Genomic DNA, 21895 nt, shown 5'->3' with positions numbered 1-21895 from the left:
AAAATTTTGGTTTTCTTATTGTGCAAATATAAATGAGTATAAACTTTGGGATCATTTATGTGTTGAGAACCCCAGGTAATTAATTACACGAAACCACCACTCTTGAAATTTCCTCTGAAAGCCAGTCACGGAAGTCTTGAAATCTAGGCCAACAGTAATATAGTGTATTAACAGAAAAATAGAGAATCTCACTAGCAAAGAAAAATTTTCTTCAAGCTATTTGTGAGACCAATTTTGGAAACCTTTGAACAGGAAAACAAGCAATGGGAGAAATTTTGATGATGCTGTTAGTGTAGATATGGTTGAATATGTCTTCAGTCAAAAAGAAGGAGATTGACAAAAATTGTCCTTATCAATTAAGACCATTCTGTAACACACCTTACTATACTCAAAAGTCAAGCATGAACCTCTGATAAACGACAGTTAGCATGATCACTTACTTTTCAGATGGACAGAAGCAAATCTGGGCGATTGACCTTCTATGAGATTGTTGTTCATTGTTGTTCTCTTTTGGTAGCACCATTGCCGCTGCTGCTACGTCGCTTCAGTCGTGTCCGACTCTATGCGATGCCATAGTCGGCAGCCCACCAGGCTCCCCCGTCCCTGGGATTCTCCAGGCAAGAACACTGCAGTGGGTTGCCATTTCCTTCTCCAATGCATGAAAGTGAAAAGTGAAAGTGAAGTCGCTCAGTCATGTCCGACCCTCAGCGACCCCATGAACTGCAGCCCACCAGGCTCCCCTGTCCATGGGATTTTCCAGGCAAGAGTACTGGAGTGGGGTGCCATTGCCTTCTCCGGGTAGCACTATTATTGAGGTGTAATTCACATATCATACAGCATAATCTTTAAAGTGAAGATTTCAATGGTTTTTAGTGTATTCACAGCATTGAGCAGTCATTACTACAGTTTTAGAATTGAAATCCCTAGGCAATCTCTTGGAGAAGGAAATGGCAACCCACTCCAGTGTTCTTTCCTGGAGAATCCCAGGGACGGGGGAGCCTGGTGGGCTGCCGTCTATGGGGTCACACAGAGTCGGACACGACTGAAGTGACTTAGCAGCAGTAGCAGCAGCAGCAGCAGGCAATCTCTAATCTGATTTTTATCACTATTGATTTGTCTATTCTGAACACTTCCTATAAATAGAATCATACAGTATGTGGAGTTCTGTGATGGCTTATTTTTTACTTGTTTTTAAGGTTTATCCATGTTGTATCGTGTATCAGTACTTCTTTCCTTTTTATGGCCGAGTAATAGAAGACTCTTGAGAGTCCCTTGGACTGCAAGGAGATCAGCCCTGAGTGTTCTTTGAAAGGAATGATGCTGAAGCTGAAACTCCAGTACTTTGGCTACCTCATGCGAAGAGTTGACTCACTGGAAAAGACTCTGATGCTGGGAGGGATTGGGGGCAGGAGGAGAAGGGGACGACAGAGGATGAAATGGCTGGATGGCATCACTGACTCGATGGACATGAGTCTGGGTGAACTCAGGAAGTTGATGATGGATAGGGAGGCCTGGCGTGCTGCAATTCACGGGGTTGCAAAGAGTCGGACACGACTGAGAGACTGAACTGAACTGAACTAAACTGAATATTCCATTGTTTGAATATACCACATTTGTTTATCCATCTCTGAGTTTATTGACAGTGGGTTGTTTCCATCTTTTGGCAATTATGAATAATGCTGCTGTGAATATTTGTGTAAAAATTCTACGTGGACATATGCTTCCCATTCCTTGGGACATGTGGCTAGGAGTAGAATTACTGAGCTACGTGGTAACTCTGTGTTTAGGACTGGAAGAACCCGCCGAACTGTTTTCCAGATTGGAGGCACCATTTTACATTTTCACCAACAGTGTATGAGAGTTCTGATGTTTCTATATCCTCGCCAGTCCTTGTTCTTGTTGTTGTTGTTGTTTTTTAATTTTTATAACCATCTAGTGTTTGTGATGAAGAAGGCAATGGCACCCCACTCCAATACTCTTGCCTGGAAAACCTCATGGACCGAGGAGCCTGGTAGGCTGCAGTCCACGGGGTCGCTTAAGAGTCAGACACGACTGAACAACTTCACTTTCACTTTTCACTTTCATGCATTGGAGAAGGAAATGGCGACCCACTCCAGTGTTCTTGCCTGGAGAATCCCAGGGACGGGGGAGCCTGGTGGGCTGCAGTCCATGGGGTCGCACAGAATTGGACACGACTGAAGCGACTTAGCAGCAGCAGCAGCATTTGTGAACTCCCACCTCACTGTGGCTTTGATTCGCATCTCCCTGATGACTAGTACTGTTGAACATCTTTTCAGGTGCTTATTGGATATTTGTAGATCTTTTTTGGAGAGATTGCTATTCAGATCATTTGCCTCTCTTTAAATGAGGCAGATCTTTGATGTTTATATGACTGGACATTGTAGGCACTTGATACATATTTACTTATTGAATTGGATAAGTAAAAGATTGAGTCAGTACATAAACTTTTATATTCTTGTGCTTATTATGAGAAAAAGTAAGTAATAATGTTAGAGAAGAGACCATGTTTGTTGGGTAATGGCTATACGCCCAGTGTCTAGTGGACTCTGACAGCCTGGCACTGTGTAGGTGCTTGTTGAGTGAATGAATGTTGGTTGTAGCATATTTCATGGTAAAAAAAAAAGTAGCTGGAGAAATTATAAAGTCATGATTATGTTAATGAGCATGATATCAACTGGAAGGCATTTGCAAAAGTGTAAACAAATGGTATCCTTTTTAAGACTTGCATAGCAAGGGCTCAGGGCCACTGTGCACATCAGATACACTTGCAGTTACTTCTTGGTTTACTTACAACAGCTGGCTTGTAGTTCATTCATCTCTTGTTGTTCTCAGTGTTTCACTTTTAACAGTGATGTTAATACTTTTTTTTAACTTATTTTTAAAGGAAAATATGGTTTATACATGCATACAGCTTCGAAGAGGATTGTCATCTAAATCTATCTTTTTTCCATCTGGAAAAAAATTAAACAGTGGGAAGTACTAAGGGAAAATAAGCCAAAACTTAATAACATGAATGACTTCACCATTCAACTTAATAAAAAGAATTGAGAGATTTTTGAGTCACTTTTGAGAGATTTTTCGAGCTTAATTTCTGCTGTGAAGCAAAGTGACTCTTCTGTGTATATGTACATATGTAATATGTGTGTATATGTATGTAATGTGTGTGTGTTTATATATATAGTCCTTTTCATAGTCTTTTGCATTATGGTCTATCACAAGGTACTGAATAGGGTTCCCTGTGCTCTACAGTAGGACCTGTTGCTTATCCATCCTGTTATAATTGTTTGCATCTGCTACCCCCAAACTCCTCACCCTTCCCTCTTCTACTTGCCCCTCCTTCTTGGCCACCACAAGTCTGCTCTCTAGGTCCATGAGTTGTGTCTGTTTTGTAGACAGGTTGACTTATCACGTATTTAGAGTCCACATATAAGTGATATCATGTGGTGTTTGTCTTTCTCCTTTGACTTCCTTCACTTAGTATGATAATCTCTAGGTTCATCTGTATTGCTGCAAATGGCATTATTTTATTCTTTTTTATGGCTGAGTAGTATTCAACTGTATATATGTACCACATCTTTCCCCATTTATCTGTCAGTGGGCCTTCCGGCCGTTTCCATGTCTTGGCTGTTGTGAGTAGCACTTCTGTGAACATAGGGGTGTATGTATCTTTTTGAATTACAGTTTTGTCAGGAAACAAACCAAATAAATCATAATGGAAAAGATTATGAAAAAGACTAATACACACACACACACACACACACACAAATGTATAACTGAGTCACTTCACTTTACAGGAGAAATTAACACAACATTGTAAATAAACTATAGTCCAATAAAATTTTTAAGATGCTTTCACAGTTTTTGGTTAAGTTTCTAAGCTTGAAAACCTGCCAAAGTACTTTGGGAGCCATTTTTTATTAAGTTTAAAGGTGAAGTCATTCATGTCGAGTTTTGGTTTGTTTACAGGAGTGGGATTCCTGGATCATGTGATAGTTCTATAGTTTTGGTTTTTTTATAGTTGTTTTTTTTTTTCTGAGGAACCTCCATACTATTTTCCATAGTGGCTGTACCAACTTGCATTCCCGTCGACTGTGTAGGAGGGCTTTGCTGCACACCTCCTCCAGCATTATAGACTTTTAAATGATGACCATTCTGACTGGTATGAGGTGATAACCTCGTTGTAGTTTTAATTTGCATTTCCTTAATAATAAGTGATGTTGAACATCTTTTCATGTGCCTGTTGGCTTGGCCATCTGTGTGTCTTCTTTGGAGAAATGTCCATTAAGGTCTTCTGCCCATTTTTCAGTTGGGTTGTTTGGTTTGTTGTTGAGTTATATGAGCTGTTTGTACATTTTGGAGAGTTAAGCCCTTGACTGTTGAATCATTTGTAAATATTTTCTCCCATCCTTTGGTTGTTTTTTCATTTTTGTTGTTGTCTTTATGGTTTCCTTTGCTGTGCAAAAATTTGTAAGTTTGATTAGGTACCGTTTGTTTATTTTTATTTCTGTTGCCTTAGGAGACTGACCTAAGAAAACATCGCCACAATTTATGTCAGAGAATGTTTTGCCTATGTTCTCTTCTAGGTATTTCATGGCGTCATGGCTTATATTTAAGTCTTTAAACCATTCTGAGTTTATTCGTCTGTACAGCAAGAGGGTGTGTTTTAACTTCATTGGTTTACATGCAGCCGTACGGTTTCCCCAACACCGCTTGTTGCAGAGAATTTCTTTTGCCCATTGTCTATTCTTGTATCCTTTGTCCTTATGTTAATTGTCCTTAGATGTGTGGCAACCTGTGAAAGTTTTTGTTGAAATATAATATCACTACAATGGGGAAAAAAGTGGAGAATTGAATGGAGACAGTATGTTATGAATCTGATCAATCTTTTGAGATTCTTAGCTGTAGTGATTAAAGCTTTAGTGATTGGGTGATTTATTGATTAATGCTTTAGTGATTTAAGAAAACTATGATTATTAACTAATCTTACCCACTTTAAGTATATTATAAAAATTTCCATAGTCAAGAGAGGCCAGGGAATTAGGGGCCTTCTCCTCACCATATGACTCAAAAGTCATATAACCATATGACTTCATCTCAGAGCAAGGCAGTTACGAAATATCCATCAATAGCAGCCCCTAAATATTACCACATTAGGGCGTCTGAGTATCTCTACTCAAGTTTTAAAAAGTTATTGCAAATATTATGGCATTTTAGTAAGGAGGATTCAGCATTGCCTAAATTCTGAACTTATACAGTGTCTCTCTCTCTCTCTTTCTTTTGTAGTATAGCCCCAAGTGTGGTTTTTGTTTAACTTATTTAAGTGGAGGATATTTACTTTGTAGTATTATAATGGTTTTCACCATGTACATCAACATGAATCAGCCACAGGTATATATATGTCCCCTCCCTGTTGAGCTCTCCCTCCCCACCCCCTCCCTCCAGGTGGTCACAGAGCACTGGCTTTGGGTCCCTGTGTCACACATCACACTCCCACTGGCTGTCTGTTTTACGTATGGTAATGTGTATGTTCCAGTGCTATTCTCTCCAGCCATTCCACCCTCCATTCTCCCACTGTGTCCAAAATCTGGTTTTTACGTCTGTGTCTCCTCTGCTGCCCTGCACATAGGATCATCAGAACTGTCTTTCTAGATTCCACGTATGTGTGTTAATACACAACATGTCGTTCTGTTTCTGACTTACTTCACTCTGTAGAATAGGCTCTAGGTTCATCCACCTCATTAGAACTGACTCAAATGTGTTCCTTTATAGCTGAGTAATATTCCATTGTGTATTGTAGCACAACTTCCTTATCCATTCATCTGCTGGTGGACATCTAGGTTGCTTCCATATTCTAACTACTGTAAATAGTGCTGCAGTGAACATTGAGGTACATGTGTCTTTTTCAGTTCTGGTTTCCTCGGGGTCTATGCCACGTAGTGGGATTGCTAGATCATATAGTAGTTTTATTCCTAGTTTTTTAAGGAATCTCCATAGTGGTTGTATCAGTTTGTATTGGGAAACTGGATGAATTCAAAAGAAAGACAGTGTATATTCTATGGTGTCTTTCTTTTGAATTCATCTAGTTTTCCAAAGTTGATAAAGTTAAGGAAGTTTAACACCTCACCCAGAAGTCAGTGAGATGAGTATTCATTTTTGTCCTCATAATTACTTAAAATATTATATTTAAATTAAAAACAATGTGGGCTTTGGGTAACATTCTTATCATCATCATCATGATACCTCTCTGATGAAAATATACACTAAATAGGGAAGAACTCAGAATTCCAGTAAGTAGTTAAAATAAGAGACTGAGAAGATGCTCCTTGCTTCAGCCATGCTTGTAGGCTTCTTGGAGGAATTTCACTTCTCCAAAGCTCAGGCCACTTTGATGGAAGAGTGAGAGTTTCCAGCATTCATGGGTTCTGTCTATCTGGTGCATGAGTAAGAAAAACTTGCCTTTTGCTACAGCCTCATAGCAGGGTCCTGGCAGGAAAAAGACCACAAAGTAGGCTGGAATTGTTTGATAGAATTCACAGAGTGACTGTTTCACAAGAAGAATTTGAAGAGCAAAGGGTAAAGGGAACTCAGTGGAGGTGCTGAGGCTACAGAGGATTTGCAGCAGCGGGAAGCCATTACTACCTCCAGGCCTGAAGGTGTTCCTAGCTGCTCTGAGCAGAGCTGTGGATCTCAAGGCACATAGAGCCCCGAGATGAGCTGTGGATTGCAGCACGTAGCCCTCACTCCACTCTCCCCCATCCCACCCCTCCTATCCCCCCAACAAGCACACCCTGGAAGCAATGAAGGTCTGCCAGACCCCTCTCTCCTATACTGCTCTCTCCTGCCAGTGCTTCCACTGGCCTAGCGCACTCAGAACCCACAGGGCAAGGGAGCCCAGGGAGAATTCCTTAGAAATTAGATGCCAGCATCTGAGGTAGAGAAAAATCAGGCTCTGCCCTCACGGGGTGACTGCATTCCTTCAGAGCTTTGCTTCAATTACAGAAACCACCTCTATCAGGGTGAAGCAAAACAGAGACTATTACAAGGCTGCAAGGTGCCATGGCAACTGAGGGGAAGATGCAGCCGGACTTCAAGAAAGGAGACCTAGAAGCCCATGAAACCCAGAACACGCTCCTTTGTGTTACTGTTTCATCTGAACATTGGTTTAATTATTCTTCCCTGGGAAACCAGGACAGTCCTTCTCTGCTGCTTGGTTCACCAGCAGGACAGAGGGACGTCAGCACGAGCTTAGAGGCTCCAGTTCCAACTCTCCCTTCTCTCTGCCCCAGTCCTGCATCCCAGGAGTTTACTCTGGTTGGAACAGCTCAGATGAAGTACCTACTCCTGGGCCCTGTGGCCAGAGGAACAGGGACACAAAACAGAAGCATGCTTGCTGTCAGCCCACTCCGTGTGAGATGGAGCTGGGAAGAATGCTGTCCATGCATCCCATGCAACAGGCTTCTTAAATTTTACTTCTGAGCCAGACCCCAAAGTACGAAGATTGAGTAAAGTGCCAGGGGAATTTGTATTTATTTCTTTATTGGAAAATACTTTTGCTACTGTTACTCATAGTCACATGACCATTACTCATAGTCATGATGGGCCTTAGAAAAAAGAATCACTTCTGCATCATTTAAAGTGGCTTAAACTAAGCACGTATAAGGAAAAGAATATGTGTATTTTTCATATGTATGAATTTTAAGTGTGTATGTATATACACATATATACACATACACACATACGTATATATATGAAAGTGAAAGTGTTAGTCCCTCAGTCGTGCCCAACTCTTTGTAACCCCACAGACTGTAGTCCACCAGACTCCTCTGTCCATGGAATTCTCCAGGCAAGAATACTGGAGTAGGTTTCCATTGCCTTGTCCAGGGGATCTTCCCAACCCAGGGATCAAACCCAGGTCTCCTGTATTGCAGGCAAGCTCTTTACCATCTCAGCCACCAGGGAAGCTAAAATTTAAAGGCTGGGCTCGTCAGGGATACTCACAAACACATGTATAAGAGCATACCTACTCGTTTTATCCTTAAAGAATATTGATCTTTAAGGTTAATCATAGATAGCATAATAATAGAAGCTTGCATTTGTTGTTATAGGTTCTTTATACGGTTTATTGTGTTGAATTGTAACAGTGACACTATGAAATGAGTACAACTATTATCACCATTTTACATGTAAGGAGACTTAATCATATGGAGGTTTAGTGGACCATTCTTACTCCTCTTATACTTTAGGGAAATGTAGACTAGACAAAAAATCATGACTCACCAAAAGAATACAGGAATGGAATGACACCTTATTATTAGCCATGGTTCATGGGAGTCTCCTGATGTCTGTGTTATGCCCCCTTTAGGTATATCAAGATTGGAGATAAAGAATGTGAATTTAACCACAACTTTCGTCTTATCCTTCACACAAAACTGGTAAATCCTCACTATAAGCCAGAACTGCAGGCTCAGACAACCCTCCTCAATTTCACGGTCACAGAAGATGGTCTGGAAGCCCAGCTGCTGGCAGAGGTTGTCAATATTGAAAGACCAGACTTGGAGAAACTTAAGGTAAAAATTATGAAATTATCCCTCAGCACTTATTCAGTACCTTCTTTGCACAAACGATAGTGCCAGACACAGGAGTGTAAGATGGGATGCCTGCTTCCATGATCTTGCAATCTAATTAAGAAAAATGAGAATATATGTGAACAGTTAGGTAGCAACTCAAGATACTTCTGATTAAGGAAGTAGGATTGTGCCGCAGGAGATGGGCTCGTTGTGGGTCTTGTTTGGTGCATGTGACTCTGGCAGGCACAGAGTTGGAATCATGGAAGCAGGGCTGGAGAAGCAGATACATGCCCTAGAAGGTTGGAAAGAACAGAGGGTAGAGAGGGATCTGCCCTGGGCTTCCTCTCCTAAGAGAGCCCCAAACACTGGGCTCTCAGAAGTTTTTAACTCTCAAGTTCTGCCCCCAGGAATTAGCCAATTACTACTTAAATGTTCTTGAGAAGCTGTGACTGTATTCACCCATCTCTGTACTTTTCAGCATGGCAATTGCCCTGTGACCTCAGTTCTCTGACAGATATAAGAAGGGCTGTGATGTTTAGCTTTTATCCTGTTATGAGGAGGATGCCTTTTCTCTTTAGATGTAAAACAGAAACCAGAAGTTTCTTCCTCTGGGTTCATAATGTTCCATGATTATGATGTATGGTCATGCTCTGGAACCTGGAGTGCAACCAGCTCTTACCATGCCTTCTGAATTTAAAGTTTAAATGCATTGCAAACAAACAATACAAATAAGCAAGAAAATACAAATATTTAAAATTCTGTACTTTAGCAGGTGGTGGAGGAGGCAGAGATGTTTGGCATACAAAAGTGCATTATATTTCTATGAGATGCCAAAATTTCTTATGCAATTATCCCTTGATTATCTCCATCTAGATTTAAAAATAATTTATACCTGACTTTAATTGGGAAAATTTCTGGGCATATTTAACTATGTGTATTGCTTTTAAAGAATTTTTAAAGATTATGATTACTACAATTGTAATGCTAAGTGTTTTGTTTTATATGAAATGATATGAATTTATACACTGTCTCTCACCTTTTGCTTGGTTTGCATTAGCTGGTTCTGACAAAGCACCAAAATGACTTTAAGATAGAGCTGAAGTACCTGGAGGACGACCTCCTTCTGCGTCTCTCTGCGGCAGAAGGGAGCTTTCTAGACGACACCAAACTGGTAGAGAGACTGGAGAGGGCAAAGGCCACTGCAGCTGAGATAGAGTGCAAGGTAGGAAAAGGCAGGCGCTGCCTGGAGGGTTGTTTTTAACTTTTTATCACGGAGTATAGTTGATTAACACTGTTGTGTTTGTTACAGGTGTTCAAAAAAGAGATTCAGTTATACACATACATGTATCTCTTCTTTTCCCAATTAGTTTTTTTTTTTTTTTTTTACAGTATATTGGGCAGCGTTCCCTGTGCTGTACAGTAGGTCCTTGTTGACTATCCATTTTAAATACAGCAGTGTGTACGTGTGTATCGCAAGCTCCCTAACTATCCCCCCGACCTCCCCTCCCCCACCAACCTTAAGTTCATTCTCTAAGTCTGTCTGTTTCTATTTTGTAAACAAGATCATTTTTATCATTGGTTTTAAGATTCCACATATAAGCAAAATCATAGGATTTTTCTCCCTCTGACTTCACTCAGTATGACAACCTCTAGGTCCATCCATGTTTCTGCACATGTCATTATTTCATTCTTTTTTTAATGGCTGAGTAATAGTCCACCGTATATATATGTACCACATCTTCTTTACCCATTCTTCTATCGAACAATTAGGTGCTTCCACGTCTTGGCTATTGTAAATAGTGCTTCAGTGCTCCTTGGACTTCTGGAGGGCTTATTCTGTTTGAATGAAGTGCTTGGGCAGAAGCGTAGTCCCACTTGGTCATTTCTCTAAAAGGACTGACTGTGGAATTCAGGCCTTTTCATAAACTGCCCTTAAAAAGTGAACTCTGGATTTCTGAATGGAGATAGAGATGCTTGAAGCTGTGCTTCTCCTAACTCAACAGAGATTCAGTCGTGCACAGTAGACTCTGTCAGGCTGTTATTTTTTCCTGAGTGACTAAAGTTGAAGGAAATTGGGCCCTGCTGGCTTACGTAGTCTAAAATATTAAAAGGCTTAGCCTTCAGCTTCAGCAAACTGACACCCTGCAGTCTCACCACAGGCTTCCTGGTCTCTCATACATTTTACAGAAACACTTAGAGCTTAAGTTTTGTTTACAGGCCTTCAGTGCTAGGAAACTGAGCAAAGGATGGTCTCCCACTGCACTCAGATGCATTATTTCCCCAGGAAAGTGACGTTTCCTAAAAGCTAGGAAAAAATGTCAGTTAGTAGACTTCCTGCTGAACATCCAACACGTGTCCTAATATGCCTTGTGAATGCATGCTGGACTTTCACACATGGCCACGAGTCTTTAAAACGCTGAGGTTTCGAAATGAGAGGGACCCTTATTTGCTTTCTGGAGTATCCTCATTACTAAGTAATCTATTAATTACCTAGCTAACACTGTGTTGCCACACATCCAATATATTTGTCTTAGTTTAAGTAAGGAAATGGAATCCCAAATTACTCTTTCCTTTTAAGTAAGTGAATTCTAGGTAGCTCCTAAAATGGTAAAGATTAGGGCAATTAAGTAAATTAGGTCTTAGCTTTGAAGTTAACTTCTAATTGTCTCTTAAAATATCTCTGCTATCTTCCTAACATTTTTCCATGTAGGAGCTTCCTTCTTTGCTCTACATTAAAAAAATTTTTTTAATATTTCTATTGGGGTATAATTGATTTACAATGTTGTATTAGTTTCAGGCATACAGCAAAGTGAATTTGTGATACAAATACATATATCCACTCTTTTTTAGATTCTTTTCCTATATACGCCATCACAGAATATTGAGTACAGTTCCCTGTACTATGCAGTAGGTCCTTATTAGGTTTCTGTTTTATTGATAGCTCAGTTCAGTCGCTCAGTTGTGTCCGACTCTTTGCGACCCCATGAATCACAGCACGCCAGGCCTCCCTGTCCAGCACCAACTCTCAGAGTTCACTCAAACTCTTGTCCATCGAGTCGGTGATGCCATCCAGCCATCTCATCCTCTGTCGTCCCCTTCTCCTCCTGCCCCAATCCCTCCCAGCATCAGGGTCTTTTCAATGAGTCAATTCATCGCATGAGGTGACCAAAGTACTGGAGTTTCAGCTTTAGCATCAGTCCTTCCAAAGAACACCCAGGACTGATCTCCTTTAGGATGGACTGGTTGGATCTCCTTGCAGTCCAAGGGACTCTCAAGAGTCTTCTCCAACACCACAGTTCAAAAGCATCAATTCTTCGGTGTTCAGCTTTCTTCACAGTCCAACTTTCACATCCATACATGACCACTGGAAAAACCACAGCCTTGACTAGACGGACCTTTGTTGGCAAAGTAATGTCTCTGCTTTTGAATATGCTATCTAAGTAGTATGTATATATTAACCCCAATCTCCCAAGTTATCCCTCCCTTCCACTTAACCCCTGAGTAACCATTTGAAGTACGTACCAATATGTGCCTCCTGCAAGTACACCATCAAAAAGCTAAATGAATTGTTAGACAGGGCTATTTACAGTTACCCTCTTAGACAAAGGTCTGGGTGTTCCAAACACAATGATTTAAATATTATCCTGTCAGAGGTCCTGCTTTGAGCAGTAATTTATACTACTGGCTTCTGCTGTACATTTTCTTTCTGTCCTTTTATAGACAAGTATGATGAATCAAGTCTGTAAACAAAGGTTGGACAAATATTGTACCTTGTAAAGCTCTGGGACCAACAGCAGTCCCAGATAGAAGAAACTGTGTCTTGAATAAAAACGAGTATGTTGGCTGATGATGGTCTGTGTGTTTAATTACCTCTCTGAATGTACCCAGAGGCTAATATCGTACAAAGATAAACTAAATGGAAATATATGAGCATATGGATGATCTGGTGCAAAGTCAGAATTAGGCAGTCATGAGCATCTTCCTATAAAGGCTTTTTAGTAAGCTTAGTTATTGGATATTTTATTGACCTTGGCTGCATTTGGATACCTTGTTGACTAATTAAGAGATTGGCATTGAATTGACCCAGCAGATTTTTAAGAGCTATCCCTGGGAGGTGATACAGCTGGGTTATTAACCCCTGAAAGAGAGAGGGGAGGCAGGAAGGTGACATTACTCAGAATAAATTCTGTAGAACCAGAAACAATCAAGTTTGTTTAATCTGTAACCATAACACAACTGGAGTTACATCCATTTTCATTTAAAAGTCAGTTTATAAAAAGATGATTTTAAAATATGAACGTTACAGTTTTGTAAAAGGCCACGCGTAGAGATGCCATGCATGTCGTCTATGTCAGTACCACTGGCTTCTCATTTCAGATATGCCCCTTCCGTCACTAGAGACCGTCAAGAGTAAGTTACTTACGCTGTCTGCTCCCACCATAGGTGACTGAAGCTAAAGAAAATGAAAGAAAAATCAACGAGGCCCGAGAATGTTACAGACCAGTGGCAGCAAGAGCATCTCTTCTATATTTTGTGATTAATGACCTCAGAAAAATCAACCCCATCTATCAATTCTCTTTGAAGGTAATGATGAATATGCTAAGAACAATTTAAACTTTAGAAGTTCAACTTGTTTCTGAAAGTTTAGAATTTTTTTTAAGCAATCTAGTGTGTCCAGTAAGGAGTCTCAAGGATCTAGCTAGCAAAATAAAAACAAGGTGAAAGAAATCTTTACTTTCTCAGTAACTTTCATTTCTAATTTTCAATAAGGCTTTGAAATAATTAACTTCCGTGACTCAAAGCACACTGTTTACATTCTTCAATAGGATCTTAAGGAGCTTAATAAATATATTATGTGTATATATATATACACATAAAGGGAATTCTCCTGGAGGCTCCTGTACTTTTTTTGTGAAAGTGTACATGTTATAAAAAAGATTTCCCATTTTATTTTGGTACAGAGGGGAAAAAAGTGGTAATAACTATTGATTAAGCCAGTGTTTCATGCAAGGCACTTTCTTTCTTTGGCTCATTCTTATGCCTAAAACATCTCAATAAAATATGTTATTTTATCCTTATTTTAAAAAACTAATATGTTCAGATTTTTAATTGGCAAAGAATTCACATTTCATAATCGTAAGAGTCAGGATTTGAGCCCATGACTGATTCTGAACCCAATGGTCTGAACCCAAAGATTCATTCCATCTTTCAGTTTTTAAACAAATAGCTATTGTGATCAGTCATAATGCCAGATGTTGTGCTGGTTGCTGAGTGTACAGTTTGGAAAACACAGATAAGAGTGGAGATATGTAGATTGGTGTGTGTATAAAAGTGACAAGTACAACGAGAGAGAACAGTAGAGATGGAGAGGCTGTTTTACTGAGGGCTCAGGGAATACCTCTCAGAGGTTACATAGTGTTTGGAGAATATAACAGACATGTGAGACAGGAAAGAGTTTTCGAGATTTCAGGTGAATGAATCTAAGTGGTTGGAGTGTAATGAATGAGGGAGAAGATGGTGAGACATGAGTCCTGAGAGCTGGGAGTATCTGGATCACATGAGGCCTCTACTGGGGACTTTGGATTATAGTCTGTGGACAGAGAGAGGCCACTGAAAGGCTGTAGGCAGATGAGTCATGTGATGGCAAAAGACTCAAACAGAAGTGTATAGACTTACGATTTGAAGGTACAACAGTCAGCTTGGAGATGGATTGGATACTGGCAATAATAAAGAGGAAGGATCAAGAATAACTAGCAGATGTCTAGTAAGATGGAACAAGTAAAGAAATTCTGAGAAGCACAGGGGGCTTGTGCCAGGGTCCAGCCCCGGTGGATCCAGGGAATTTGAAGGGGAGACGGCTTCGGTGATCAGGATACGATTGAATTAAAGATATGAAGAGTGGTTAAATAGGGATAGCTCAGCGAAGAAATTCAGTGAAGAAAAGAGGCTGAATAACTTGGTTTACGTGGAAAGCCAATAAAACTCCAAGACAAAGAGTTTGCGTCACCTACGTAGGCCGCAGGCATCCTCCCGTTCTCCCGAAGGAGAGAAGACACTAAGGCCTCCCCACTCAGATCTTAGAAGCCCAGGCAAAATTAGTAGGCTTGACGAGCCTCCACACTCCAGATGGGAATTCAGCCAGAAGGTGAGAGAAGAACGACATGGGGAGACCAAGCTTCGGTGAACAAGGCCCGCATTTTATTTTACAAAGTAGTTTTTATACCTTAAGTTGTGCATAGAGGATAATGGGGGAAAGGGTAGAGTCACGCAAGGTCAGCAGTCCTTGATCCTTATCGAAGCCAGGCTTTCTTCCTGCAAACTTATCATATGCAAAAGTTTAGGTGATTTACATCATCTTCTGGCCAGGAGGCCTATTACCATTTTATGACCCTTTCTTCAGAAAATTTATTTTTCTCTAAAGGTGATTATTCTAAAGTCAGGCGTCACCCTCCGAAAGCATTAGATAAAGTTGCATTCCTATAGGGCAAAGGTGTGGTGGGCTATAACAAGAAAAGAATTAACTCAAGGGTCCAAGGTTATAAACATTAAAGCTACTACTTACATTCCTATACACCAACTATATTAATCAATACACTCCTAGGGACACAGTAGGTAAGGGATATGGAAACTTAGCAGCAAACATTGGCCCAATAAATGAAAACCCTTCACCAATATAATTTCTAATCAATCCACTATACCTGTACTAATAATCTTCTAACTGCTCAAAGGAATCTGTATTTAGAAAGTTTAGAACATCTTGTGCCTCTCATGGTTGGGAGGCTGTGAACAATCACATGTGGCCGGAAGAACCTGTTCAGGCAGGCTAGAGAACTTCAAAAGGAGTTTGTGAACTAAAACACTCTTGTCACGCCCAGGAACTTTATTAACTGGAGCTGTAAGTTAACTCTCTTTCAGAGAGAGAGATGGTGGTGGGGGACAGCCCCCTGTAAAGTCAGAGGTATAGGTGAGAGCACAAAGTAGTAAAGTAGTCAGACTCTGGTTTTGGGGGTAGATGCTCGAGAATTTCCAGAGGGACTCCTGAGGCTCAATCCCGCCTTTGCATATGCCGAGACTCCTTCCTCATGACCTTTGCCACGGGCAGAGTTCCTCACGCTGGCTCCCGGCAGGCTTGGATTCCCTGCAGTGTGAAAGGGGAAAATTAATACAGGCCCAGGCCTACCCAGACACCAAAAATAGACTATGGTATTACAAGGAAAGAAAGTTACAGAGCAGCCCCCCTCAGAAACATTGTTGAAAACTACTAAAAAAGATTGGCAAATTGCATCCAGCCACGTATAAAAAGCATTATCTGTTATGAACAATTGGAATTCATGCCAGGAGTGCAAGTTGGTTAAACATTAAAAATCACACAATGTAATTCTTCATATTAATAAAATAAAAAAGAGAAAAAGCCTATAATTCAGAAGATGCAAAGAACTTGACAAAACATTTGGTTAAAAAAAAAATTCTGAGAAAACTGGGATAAAATGGTCACTTTATCATACTCTGTGTGCTGAAGGCATCTGTGAGGATTTTCAGCTAATATTAATGTCGAAAAATGGAATACTTTCCTCTAAGATCCAAACAAAACAAGAATGTCTTCTCTTAACACTTCTATTCAATATTGCACTGGAGGTTATAGCCAGTGAAACAATACAAAAAAAAAAAGAAATTTTAAAGAAGAAATGCCATCTTTTTTCCACAGATGACCTACTACCTTCATGAGAAACTACTAGGATTAAGCAGTGAGTTTTTAGCAAGATCACAGGATATGAAGTCAATATACAGAATTCATTATATTTCTATATATGAGGAATAAACATTTATAAAATAAAATTAATAAATACTATTTATGGTAGATTCCAAGATTCTGAAACTCTTAGGGTTAATTTTAACAAAACAGATACAAGATCTGCATACTGAAGCCTATAAAATATTAATGAGAAAATTAAAGAAGGTTCAACTAAATGGAGAAAAAGACCATGTTTATGACTCAGAACAATCAGTATTATTAAGATTTTAATTCTATCTAAATTAATCTATAGATTTAATTCAGTCTCAGTGAAAGTCCCAGAAGGGCTTTTTTTTTTTTTTTTTTGGTAGAAATTGGCTAACAGATTCTAAAATTTATGTAGAAATGCCAAGGATTTAAAAACAACTAATTTTGAAAAAGAAAAACAAATTTGGAAGACTTACAGTATATGATTTCAAGACTTAACTACACTGATCGGCCTAAATAAAAATACACTGATCAATGAAACAGAATAAAGAGTCCAGAAGCAGACCCATAAATGTATGGTCAACTGATTCTTGGAAGTGAGTGTTAAGACAATTCACTGAGGAGAGAATCGTTTTTGCAACAAATGGTACTGGGACAACTGGATATCCACGTGGAATAAAATGAATCTTAGCTACTACATCACTCTATATAAAATGAGTTAAAAATGAATAAGCTAAGCTGTAAAATTTCCTGGAGAACAATAGAAAGTCTTTGGGCTTTGGTTTAGGCAAAGATTTATCCTTAGAGTATAAGAGAAATAAAAATTTCTTAGAGTATAAGAGAAAGAAAAAAGTTAGCCTCATCAAAAGACATTAAGAAAGTGAAAAACTAAGCCATAGATCAGTAAAAGTTATTTCCAATACATAAACTTCACAAAGAACTTAAATCAGAATATACAACTCAATAGTTAACTCAAAATGGAGGAAAGGCTTGGACTTGTCTACCAAGATATATATTACCCATAAGCATATTTTTAAGATGCTCAACAATCATCAGAGAAATGCAGAGTAAAAGCAGAATGAGATATGACTGTATACCTAATAGAAAAACTAAAATTATACAAGACTGTCATTAATGTAAGTGTTAGCACTGATGTGGTGCTACGCCTCTCTCACTTTACCAGCGGGGATGCAAAGTGCTAACACTATTTTGGAAAACAGTTTGGCAGTTTCTCATAAAGTTACAAAATGATCTAAATGTTTACTCTAGGTCTTTACCCAAAGGGAATCAACTCGAAACAAAGTACTAGAAGTGCACATCTGAAATGAATCTGCCATGAGAGAAACAGCTAGGCAGTGGGCAGGGATGGGGTGGATAATGGTGGGAACGGACTGCAGAGAGGCACATGAGAACTTTTTAGGGTGACATGGATAGCAAGGTTCTACATTTTGACTGCAGTGACTGTTACTGAAGTCGATACATTTATCACTACTCATTGAGCTTTTTATTTAATGGGTGCATTTTATTGTTTATAAATTAAAAATTGATTTTTAAAATGTAAATAGCAAATAAGTACTTTTTTTGAATACCTTCTTACCCATATTTACTGTCAGTTGTTGTAGGGTTTTACTTTCTTTCAAGTATATTAGTCCTTGTCCACCAGTCAGAAAATTTGATATTTTTTATGTTATATCTATTTATAGATATATAGATCTGGATTATAGATGTATAGAGTTGGCTATGTTTAGCTATATATTTAAATATCTATAGATATATGTAAAAATCTATACAGCCCCATTGCTACCAAGACATATGAGTAAAATCAAATATTGAGTGATTTTTTTAAAGAATGAGATAATCAAAGGGGATCACAAAAGTACATGCGTGGAATAACAAAAACAAAAAAATAATCTGTTAGAAAATGAGCAAAGGACTTGAAGAGACATTTCTCCAAAGGAGACATGATCAATAAGACATGACCAATGACCAATAAGCATTTGAAAAGATGTTCAACATCACTAATGTTTAGGAACATGCAAACCAAAATCACAATGAGATACTATTTCATATCTATTAGGATAGCTACAATATTTCAGGGGGAAAAAGAAACAGAAAATAACAAGTGTTGGCAATGATCTGGAGGAATTGTAACCCTTGTGCACTGTTGGAAGGGTTGTAAAACAGTGTCATATCTGTTTTCACATTTTCACATTTGGAAAATGATATGACAGTTTTAAAAATTGCCATGTGATTCAGCAATTCCACTTCTGAACATATACCCAAAAGAATTACAAGATGGTCTCAAAGAGACATTTGTACACCTGTGTTCATAGCATTGTTCATAATAGACCCAAATGTCCAGCCCTGGATGAAAGCAGGCTTGAAACTCAACATTTGAAAACAGATCATGGCATCCAGTCCCATCACTTCATGGCAGATGGAAGGGAGAAAAGTGGTAACGGTGACAGATTTATTTTCTTGGGCTCCAGAATCACTGTGGACAGAGACTGCAGCCATGAAATTAAAAGATGCTTGCTCTTTGGAAGGAAAGCTATGACAAACCTGGACATCGTATTAAAAAGCAGAGATAATCACTTTGCTGACAGAGGTCTGCATAGTCAAAGCTATAGCTTTTCCAGGGATCATGTACAGCCGTGAGAACTGGACCATGAAGAAGGCTGAGTGCTGAAGAATTGATGCTTTTAAATTGTGATTCTTAAGCATCCTTTGGACTGCATGGAGATCAAACCAGTCAATCCTAAAGGAAATCAGTCCTGAATATTTATTGGAAGGACTTGCTGAAGCTGAAGCTGCAATATTTTGGCCACCTGATGTGAAGAGCCAACTCATTGGAAAAGACCCTGATACTGGGAAAGATTGAAGGCAGAAGAAGCGGGCAGCAGAGGATGAGGTGATTGGATAGCATCACTGACTCAATGGACATAAATTTGAGCAAACTCCAGGAGATAGTGGAGAACAGAGGAGCCCGGCATACTGCAGTCCATGGGGTTGCAAAGAGTCAGACAGGACTTAGTGACCGAACAACCACAGCTAATATGCACGTACAGTGAAACAGTATGTAGCCTTAAAAAGGAAGGAAATTCTGACGTATGCTACAACATAGATGAACCTTAATGACATTATACTGAGTGAAACAAGCTTGTCACAATAAGACAAATACTATATAATTCCACTATAGGAAGTACCTAGAGCAGTCAAACTTGTAGAAACAGAATGTAGGATAGTGGTTGTCAAGGAATGGGGAGTTACTGATATAATTAAATGAGTTTTTTAAGTGAGTTGTTGTCTAACACTGTTGCAGTTGTTCAAGAAGAAAACAGTTTGAAAATGGGTTGTACCACAGTGTGAATATGAATATACTTAAAACTAATAAGATGGTAAATTTTACCCTTTGTGTATTTTACCAAAATTAAAAATAAGAATATATATATGTATGTATATTCAATTGCATGGGTAGAAGGACAAAGGACAGTGCAATTCAGTTGGTTAGGAAGAAAACGTGGGTAGATTTTATGAAATAACGTTAAAAATAATAGCAAACTTTCACTGAGGCCTTACCACATGCCAGGAGCTGTTCTAGAGCTCATAGAATCCTTGTAAAACCCATCCTGTTCTCTCTCCCCATCCATACACTATAGCCTCTGGCTTGGGACTAGCTGGACACCTGCCATCAGTTGTCACCCCTTAACGGTGCCTTGAATTCCCCAGGCTTTCAACATGCTGTTCCACAGAGCCATCGAGCAGACTGACAAGGTGGAGGACATGCCGGGGCACATCTCCGCCCTGACCGAGAGCATCACCCATGCCGTCTTCCTCTACACCAGCCAGGCACTGTTTGAGAAGGACAAACTCACCTTCCTGTCCCAGATGGCTTTCCAGGTGAGGAAATCAGTCACTGAAAAGCAGCCCCAGAACCCGAGTCTCGCATCTCTGTGTATTAGCTACTTCACTGCTGCTCGGAAGCCCTTGGTGGCCTAAAGATAGTTTGAGTTTCCCGGAGGGAACCTGGGCATATGTCAGCCTTGTGAGTCAGTCAGCGTGCAGTGGCTTGGGTGGGTTTGCACTTGGGGCAACCACATCGGCCATCACTCTGTGAAACAGGCCCATGAGGCGCTGGCCTCACCTTTCCAGGTCCTGTACAGACCTCCCAGGTATTTATCCTCCTGGGGAGTTTCTTGGAGAGAATCTCAAGGTTAAAGTTCCAAATCTGAGTGGTCCTGGGAGGTTTTCAGAGCCCCGTTAAAAAACAGTCAATGTATGGAAAGAGCTCCAGGTTTCACACTCCAACTTTCAGTAAGACCTCTTTCTCATGTGGACTCTGCAAACGATTTTGTTTAAATACAAGTACCCCTGGTGAGGGAAAAAAAAAAAAAAAACATCAAGGACCTCATTCCTAGATGAAATAAACATGTGTTCCTTTTATTAGTCTGTTTGCTGTATAACTTTTTCGGTCAATTCAAATCTTGATGAAAGATGTCTTGTTTTGTGTCTTCCTAAGTACTTTGCTCAAAGAAGGCATTTTTAAATACTTGCTGTTAATAGTGATAAACTATCACTTCTCTTTCAATAGTTTTGGTGTTAATAGAGTCCTTTGGGTTAAAAAAGAATATATGGGTGGAATCATTTTATAATATATGTGATAAACAGTAATGCATTACAAAATGGAATTTTTCTTTTTAACTTTCTCCCAGTTTTATCAAGACAGAATAGACACATACATTGTATTAGGCCAGCATGTTCAACATAATGATCTTACGTATGTATATATTGTGAAATGATTACAGTATAAGTTTAGTCAATAGCCTTCACCTCATATCGTTACATTTTTTTCTCATGATGAGAACTTTAAGATTTACTCTCTTTTTTTGTTGTTTAGTCCCTAAGTCATGTCTAACTCTATTGGACCCCAATGGACTATAACCTGCCAGGCTCCTCTGTCCATGGGATTTTCCAGGAAAGAATACTGGAGTGGGTTGCCATTTCCTTCTCCAGGGGATCTTCCTGACCCAGGGATGGAACCTGTGTCTCCTGCGTTGGCAGCGAGTTCTTTAGCACTGAGCCAGCAGGGAAGCCTTACTCCTTAGCAACTTCCTAATACCCATAGAGTATTGGTAACTATGATCACCATGCTGTACGTCACATCCCCAGTACTTGTTTATAACTAAAAGTTGATACCTTTTCATACCTTCATCCATTTTTCCACCCCCACCACCTGCCTCTGACAACCACCAACTTGTTCTCTGTATCTGTGAGTTCTGTTTTTGGATTCCACATGAAAGTGAGATTATACAGTGTTTCTCTTTCTCTGTGTGACTCTTTTCCTTAGCATAATGCCCTCAAGGTCCATCTATCTTGTCACAAATGACAGGATTTCCTTCTTTTTGTGACTGAGTAATATTCCATTGTATATGTGAATGTGCATATATAAAAATTATACATACATACATACACACACACCACGTTTTCTTTATCCATTCATCCATATATGGAGGCTTAGGTTGTTTCTGTATGTTGGCTATTGTAAAAAAAAGTGCTGTAATGAACATAGGAATACAGATATCTTTTT

The 21895-nt window shown here is 39.5% G+C and overlaps 1 protein-coding gene across 2 annotated transcripts in view; it reads left to right on the top strand.

The window, feature by feature from the left end:
• Positions 1 to 21895, top strand: part of DNAH11 (dynein axonemal heavy chain 11) — a 371336-nt gene that overhangs the window by 308529 nt on the left and 40912 nt on the right. For both annotated transcript variants that reach the window (XM_070369750.1, XM_070369751.1), the window contains 4 exons: positions 8384 to 8588; positions 9646 to 9810; positions 13032 to 13172; positions 20038 to 20208. In XM_070369750.1, the coding sequence (XP_070225851.1) occupies positions 8384 to 8588; positions 9646 to 9810; positions 13032 to 13172; positions 20038 to 20208 (682 nt within the window). The remainder of the gene's footprint in view (positions 1 to 8383; positions 8589 to 9645; positions 9811 to 13031; positions 13173 to 20037; positions 20209 to 21895) is intronic.

Source organism: Bos mutus, chromosome 4 (genome assembly GCF_027580195.1).
Source record: "Bos mutus isolate GX-2022 chromosome 4, NWIPB_WYAK_1.1, whole genome shotgun sequence".
NCBI classification, from domain to species: domain Eukaryota; kingdom Metazoa; phylum Chordata; class Mammalia; order Artiodactyla; family Bovidae; genus Bos; species Bos mutus.
Note: the sequence above shows the minus strand (reverse complement) of the source record. Positions and strands in the feature narration are given on the sequence as shown.